At 38.3% G+C, this 8027-nt stretch overlaps 1 protein-coding gene across 1 annotated transcript; it reads right to left on the bottom strand.

Annotated features, from left to right (window-relative positions):
- Positions 1 to 2164: 2164 nt before the first annotated feature.
- On the bottom strand, positions 2165 to 6631 carry LOC130216644 (gastrula zinc finger protein XlCGF52.1-like). Its single transcript, XM_056448532.1, has 2 exons — positions 6376 to 6631; positions 2165 to 3222 (listed from the first exon to the last, which is right to left on the bottom strand). Exons 1-2 carry the CDS (start codon positions 6497 to 6499, stop codon positions 2165 to 2167), a joined length of 1182 nt encoding a protein of 393 aa, XP_056304507.1. The 5' UTR covers positions 6500 to 6631.
- Between the last annotated feature and the right edge of the window lie 1396 nt (positions 6632 to 8027).

Here is an 8027-nt window from a genome sequence, read left to right as displayed (position 1 = left end):
TAAATGTTAAAAATATAAGATACTGATCAAAGCAAACTATTTAGAAGACGACCCCATAAATGTTGTTTAACGTCATTTAGAGGGGGATTAGGGAGTCAATACCCTCCAAACCACCCTGTAATTCGCACCCTGGTTTTATGGTGAGTTGCAAACTAAGGGCGAGCTGAAATTATTCATAGCCCTAGCAAATTATGACTTTAAGTTTTTGTTCAAGAGTAAATAAAAGCTGAGTAATATATTTTCCCCCCATGATTCCTCTTGTACGTCTTATTGTCTGAAGAATCTGTCCTTTGCGGTCAAACAACCTGGTTAAATAAATTAAAAATGAAACTCCCGAAATGACATTAAACTCCAGAGGAAACGTGGATAGCATGGTGGCGCAATGAGGTTAATCGATCTATGTGCTATAGGGGAATTACCAACCTACGTCACATGGGTTCAACCGTGCATAGCGGTTGCAAAAAAAGACTGGTTGCAATAGCAAACATGTCGTATTGTACGGTAGGATGCGAAACCTATAATCCGAAAATAGACAACTTAAATTTTACCGTACACCACACTGCTTTTAATGCCAACCGCAGACATCTCTGGCTAACAGCCATCATAAGAGCTGAATGGAGTGAGGACCTAATTAAAAATTCTAGACTCTGCAGTTCTCATTTTATCAGGTAAGTTCACTCTATGCTGAATCATACACATTACTCTTTTGATTGCAGCAATGATTTTAGCAAAAACAGTTAAATATGGTGAATTAAACTACGGACACTGAATGCTTAGAATGAAATGTAAAAATGTAAGTCCACATACCCTGCATATAGTAGCAGTTCGCTGTCAGAATGCAGTTATTTTGCTTGTTGATGATTACCCTTGTACAGTTCCGTCTTCTTTCCTTGTATTTGGCCAGGCAGAACCTCGATTTTTAGCACTACAAAGTTTTGAATCTGGTTATCATGGAACATTATTTCTTGCACATGACCACACAGAGCAAAACTGTTGCCATCCAAAGACTTTAAGTTTAGCTTCTCTCTTGTAAAATCACTTGGAGTTTCAGTGAGATAGTTGTATATTTCGGGTTGGAAGTTTGGCCATTTCGTCTTTTCCAATATCCAGGGGGGACTGGGACAGCATTTTCACCCAGGAAAATGTAACTGTTATTCAGGTGTTATATGGGTGTTGTGTGGCAGGCCAGATTGACTGTCAGGCCACCGGAAATGTCCCGGCGCTCCCTATGGCCAGTCCGCCCCTGCCATATCCATTGGGAGGATCTATCGCAAATGGACCTGTCAGACAAATGCCACTCACTTTAACGTTACTTTTGCCAAATAACTGTGCTTATCACTAGGGTGACAAGCTGTTATAATACGCTGAAAGCATTATGTAAATAATATATATAATATATAATCAATATAACTTATCTCTAATACAACAACAAACTCTGTAGCATTCTGATGTCATTCCCTCCCCGTTTTTTTCTGCAACCTCGATGCGCATGCATCCTGAATGTTTACAACTGTAATATTCGCCTATAAGATGTAAAACAATATCATGAATGAACACTCAGAACAACTCATGTAAACACCTTAATCATATTATGTCTTCAATTAAGGCAAATAATTAGACTACTGATGTCCATGTAAATGTAGTCAGTGTATGAACACTTTCTTTAGTGTGAATTCCTGCACAATTTCAATTCATTAACTATAATAAACATCTTTAAAAGCACTCAAGTCACTTCTCGTGTCTTTTCTGGTGTACCTTTAAAGCTCCCAGTCTTGAAAAGCTCTTTCCACACAAACACACGTGAGGCTTCTTTTTAGCATGAACTTTCAGGTGGATCTTCAGGTTTTCCGGTCCAGCAAATGTCTTGCTGCACTGATCACAGTTATACACGTCTTTCTCCAGAAATGAGAATGTAATGTGATTTAAGCCGGTTGGCATGTCTGAAACTCTCTTCCGCACCGATCACAAGTGTGCGGCTTCTCTCCAGAGTGGATCTTCATGTGGTAAGTAAGGTGTCCTTTTTGCGTGAAGCTCTTCCCACATTGAGCACACGTGTGCAGCTTCTCTCCGCTGTGGATTTTCATGTGATCAATAAGGGTGGATTTTACGGTGAAACGTTTTCCACATTGTTCACACGTGTGTAAGTTCTCTCCACAACAAACACTCATGTGTGGTTAAAACTTGTTTTATATGTGAAACTCTTCCCGCACTTTTTACATTTGTAAGGCTTCTCTCTGTTATGTACTTTAAATGCAAGTCTCTGATCTTCTCTGTGGATCTTCGTGTGACGTTTAAGATTTCCTTTAAGTCTGAAACTCCTCCCGCATTGATCACACACATATGGCTTTTCTTCCTTATGAAGGCTCATGTGATGTTTGAGACTTACTTTATATGAGAAACTCTTCCCGCACTGATCACATGAGTACGGCCTGTCTCCTGTGTGAATCTTTACGTGACGTTTAAGATGCGCATTAATTCTGAAACTCTTCCCACACTGCTCACAGAAGTGCAGCTTCTCTCCGCTGTGGATTTTCACGTGGTTATTCAAGTTTTCTTTTACTCTGAATCGTTCTCCACATTGATCACACGCGTACGGCTTCTCTCCGCTGTGAATGCTCATGTGCCGGTTGACGCTTGCTTTATATGAGAAGCTCTTCCCACATTGAGCACACGAGTACGGCTTGTCTCCCGTGTGGATCTTCATGTGACGTTTAAGATTTCCTTTACCTCTGAAACTCTTCCCACACTCCTCACATGAGAATGAAGTCTCTTCGCTGTGTATTTTCATGTGATAATTAAGCTGTCCGATTAATGTGAAACTCTTCCCACATTGAAGGCATGTGTGCTTCTCTCCTCTATGAATGCTCATGTGACGCTTAAGACTTACTTTAAATGAGAAACTCTTCCCACACAGATCGCAAACGTGTTGCGCTTTCCCACAGTGTTTTCTCATGTGATCATTAAGCTTTTCTTCTAATGTAAAACTCTTCTCGCACTGATAACATGCGTGTGGACTCTCTTTGCTGTGAGTTCTCATGTGATTTGTAAGTGTTTGATTGCATGGGAACTGTTTTCCACACTGAGAGCAAGTGATTTTTTTGTTGGCTGTTTGTCTCTCTGGAAATTCACTTTTGCTCTGAGAGCAACTCAAAAGGGGTTCTTCAGTTTTGACATGATGTTTCTCCTCCTCTTCATTCAGTTCTTCACTTTTTTCCATCAAGTCTAAAGTGAAAGTAAAAAGATTTTATTCATTCATTTTTCTTCAACTTAGTCCCTTTATTCATCAGGGGTCGCTACAGTGGAATGAACTGTCAACTTATCCAGCATGTGTTTTACACAGCGGATGCCCTTCCAGCTGCAACCCAGTACTGGAAAACATTCATAAACAGTCATACTCAATTTAGTTTATTCACCTATAGCGCACGTGTTTGGACAGTGGGAGAAACCGGAGCACCCGGAAGAAACCCACGCTAACAAGGGGAGGACATACAAACCCCACACAGAAATGCCAACTGACCCAGCCGGGACTTGAACTAGCGACCTTCTTGCTGTGAGGCGACAGTGTTAACCACTGAGCCACTTTGTCATCAAAAAAGGTTTATTTTAAGTAAATTAATCAAATCATTGAATAAATGTGTAAACATCCCGCCTCATACAATGAGTAGATATCAATAGCCACTGACGCGTGCCCCAAAAAACAAAACAAAATACAATGTATATGCCGAGTTCAGTGGCTAATTAGCCGGAATCAGCTGAGGTGAAGTGACGGGGACCAGCGAGACCTAGCTGTCACTCAAGTGGCCACGCCCTTATTTATGCAGACTTAATATAACCTAATATAAGGAAAAACGGATGATTTATAAAAAAATTCACCCCCTCACAGTTGTCAGGAAGGGTAATATTAGCTTTATGAACCAAAATCGTTCTTTGTATCAGGCTCTAAACACCCTTTTTTCTGTTGTAAAGTTGGTCATTTTAACAGTGGGGTCAATAGAAATTCGCTCTATTATGGAGCCAGGACTAGCGGAATTTTGATGAATTGCAGTTTCAGTTACTTCCGTATTTGTTTCACAAGGGAGAACGGGAGGTTGCTGCTTGGTCACGCCTAAAGTGAGCGAGCCATGGCCAGTCACGTTTCCACAGTCACTTCCGAGGCCTAATTGGGCGAAAGCAGGGCTTCCTCGGGGCCAGCGGCATGCCTATTTCAGCTTGCCGAATGCCTTAGGGCAAAGTGAGCCAGCTGCAACTTCCGGGCGAAGTGAAAGCAGAGGAGTTTGCCAGAGTTTGGTAAAGATGGGATGCCACCATTAAACTAGTTTTCCAATCGCCCACGAGAACATGCGCCAAAAAATAAATAAATTGGGGAAAGAACAAACATAGCTACTGGTCTGTTTAAGATATTCCATAAACCACCTACTAGGCTAAGGCTCTTTAGCTTAAGATCGCCCTTATGTTTCCCTAATAAGTTTAAGGGTGTTGCATAAAATAATAAAGTAGTTTTAATTTACCAGTCTCCCCAACAAGTCCAAAGACATGTGGTACAGGTGAATTGGGTAAGCTAAATTGTCCGTAGTTTATGTGTAAACGAGAGTGTTTGGGTGTTTCCCAGTGATGGGTTGCAGCTGGAAGGGCATCTACTGTGTAAAACATATGATGGAGAAGTTAGCGGTTCAGTCCACTGTGGCGACCCCAAATTAATAAAGGGACAAATCTGAAAAGAAAATGAATTAATTACTTTTTATTTAAGTCATGTTTCTTTGCTGTGTCCTTTTTGATGTTTCACCAATGCAAAATAATCTATACACCACATTAAAAGACAGCAGACAGTAACTTTCAGTTGTCGAGAGTTTTTGTCAAGTTTAAAAGGTGCGTTTGTGCATAAAATGTGCCTATGCGTATAGACATAATGTAATGCTGTACAGTAACGTGTAATTCACTTGTTTCAGTTTTCTCTATTTTAATCGTTTCATGGTGATAATAATGGTGGGCTTTATCTGCCTGATTCTGATTTGACTTTCTTTTTCCTGCTGAACTGGGTGGGTTGTGTGACGTTTGATTTAGGAGACATTCTGAGAGCTGGGTTTCCAACAGTGGAAACGTGACATGATTTCGGCCTCTGCTCACGCTCCCAGGCTATTGGCGCAGGCCAGTCCGATAAAAACCTTGGCTTGCACTGGCCCAACAGTGGAAATGCAGCTAACAGGGCCTGTCTTTGCTGGATGTCATTTGTATGCAACTTTCAATAGTGCGCATACTATTCGCATACTACTGGAGCTCAGTCAAAAACTGTCAAGTGCTGGATTATAACTTTTGATATTGTCAGATCTTTTGTTTCTACCTTGTGATGTACAGCTTTGTTTATATGGACTTCATGTATCTTATGATGTAATAGTTTTTTTTTTACTTCTACTCTTGTTTTTCACAGCAATGTTTTAACTTCTGTCATTATAGAACAAGTCTACCTGGGTGTGGAGATTTGGGGATGTTTAAAATATAATCAAATGCCATATTCTCTCTACATTGAACAAAAAATGAAATAAAAAAATTGGCTTACAGTGGCTCAATGGTTAGCACTGTCGCCTCAGAGCAAGAAGGTTGCTGGTTCAAAGCCCAGCTGATCCTGTTGGCATTTCTGTGTGGAGTTTTCATGTTCTCCCGCGTTAGTGTGAGTTTCCTCCGGGTGCTCCGGTTTCCCCCACAATTCCAATACATGCACTATAGGTGAAATGAATAAACTAAATTGGCCGTAGTGTATGAGTGTGTGTGAATAAGTGTGTATGGATGTTTCCCCGTACTGGGTTGCAGCTGGAATGGCATCCGCTGTGTAAAACATGTGCTGGAATAGTTGGCGATTTATTCCGCTGATGTGGCAACCCATTATGACTAAAGGGACTAAGCCAAAGGAAAATGAATGAATGAATGTCAATATATATATATATTATATATATATAATATATATATATATATATATATATATATATAAATAAGGTAAATTCCTATATTATTTTAGATCCCATGGAGAGTCAATATTATATTAATAAACACTAACACGCATTTACTGTTGTTCATTAATAAAAGGAAATAATAATGTAACAAATACTTCAATTACTACTAACACTCCAGCAAGCCACCATTCAGCTAGGCTGCCATCAATATAATCTGTTGCTTTCTTTACAACATTTTTCAACCTTTTAATAAACCACAAATTATATTTGTAATGAGCGACTTTGTGAGTCAAATTAGCATTTACTTATCATGATTCATGAGTAGATCTTTCAAACACATTGCACCCATTAAATCTAAAGAACTGTTTAACGTTTAATAATTGTCCTCTTATATAGCATCATTAATAGGGAATAAATAATATTCACCAACCTCTTTGTGCTTCAGTATCTTCATGTTTGATTCTGAAAGGTTCTGGATCACTCCTGTTCTCACTGTAATCTTCAATAAACTCTATCTTTATACATTTCTGTTCTTCTTGGTGGGCTGAATGCATGTCTTCACTTGTAAAAAGAGCTCACCTATTAAAACAACAATTAGTGAAACGTTCAAAACGAACAAATATTTCTAACCAGTCGTTTGATGCTCCAAAACGAAAATAGTCGCTTGACAACTTTTGTGAGAAGCCGCTTCTTCTTCTTCTAGTGTTTTATGGCGGTTTGGCAAACCAACGCATAGGGGCATTACCGCCACCTACTGATCTGGAGTGTGGGTTGTGCATAATTGAAGTAGAAAGAAAACACTTATATAAATTAAATAACTATATAATAATAATAATAATAATAATAATAATAATAATAATAATAATAATAATAATAATAATAATAATAATAATGATAATAAAATAAATAAATAAAAATTATAATAAAAATAAAGAAAAATTAAAATGCTAAATTATATGCATTATTCCTATATTTCCCAAATATTTCATCAACATTTCTTGAATTCTTGATTGTCTAAGCCCATTTCCTAGCAAGACTTTCAGAGGAATTACTTCACCTTCCAGCTGCCCTAATTCTTGTATCAACTCAGACCTCTCTCTTTCATAAGCAGGGCATTCTAAAATTAAATGATTAACTGTTTCCAACTCTCCGCAATTATCACACTTCCCTGATTCATGCTTTCCTATTTTATACAGGCTGTAATTTAATGATGTATGACCAATCCTTAATCTTTTGATGATGACATCTTTCTTCCTATATCCGTACCTTTTCCTCTCATTTCCAACATATTCCTGAATCTGGTACAGTTATCTTCCTTTAGTTTCCTTGTTCCACTCCTGTTGTTCTTATATATTTCAACTGCGATCATTCTTTTAAATTCTGTTTTACTTAAGGCTAATTTAATTTCTATTTGCAAATTATTTAAAGCTTTTTTGCAAGCAAATCAGCTTCCTCATTCCCATCCACACCCACATGTGCCAGCACCCAGAGAAATGAAGCCATTATTCTTAACTGCCCAATTCTGAATAAACTTTGTAAATTTTCAAATACTTGATCTTGTCTAGCTTCAGATTTGGCACTTTGAAAGCTATAAAGTGCAGCCATTGAGTCTGTACAAATTACTACTTGCCCTGGTTGAACTTCTTCAATCCATTGTAGTGCTATAATAATAGCTAATAATTCTGAAGTAAACACTGACACGTGATCTGTAAAAATCTGTAATACAGAATAATAATGTTGTTGCATATATTCTTGAACTATTAAATTAGTTGAAATAATTATCTCCTTGTTTTGAATTCTTTCGTGAATTTGCAGATCTACTAATAGGCCAATTTCACACTTCCGCATCTGCAACTTCAGATATAAATCCTGAATGTTTTGTTCAAAATAGCATTTTAGCTTCCGAAATAATGCTACAACCTTTGAATCCTGTGTGAATTATTGTAAGTTATGCTGTTTAAACCAATTTTGTATCTTGTTTTCGGTAGGTTGGGGATAGGGTGACAACGCGAGATCACAGAACCGCGTTCTGATTAGTCATTTTTGCAGTTGTAGGCGTGTCTGTTGTTCTAAACATGAATG

This window comes from Danio aesculapii, chromosome 22, assembly GCF_903798145.1.
Source record: "Danio aesculapii chromosome 22, fDanAes4.1, whole genome shotgun sequence".
NCBI classification, from domain to species: domain Eukaryota; kingdom Metazoa; phylum Chordata; class Actinopteri; order Cypriniformes; family Danionidae; genus Danio; species Danio aesculapii.
The sequence above is the reverse complement of the archived record's forward strand: the minus strand, read 5'-3'. Positions and strand labels throughout refer to the sequence as shown.

What these genes read in the sequence shown, in the direction of transcription:
- LOC130216644 (XM_056448532.1), bottom strand. Translation starts at nt 6,499, where the DNA reads ATGCATTCAGCCCACCAAGAAGAACAGAAATGTATAAAGATAGAGTTT. An exon ending in AGATACTGAAGCACAAAGAG is followed by an intron (nt 3,223 to 6,375) that starts GTTGGTGAATAT and finishes CTTTCACTTTAG; the next exon opens with ACTTGATGGAAAAAAGTGAA.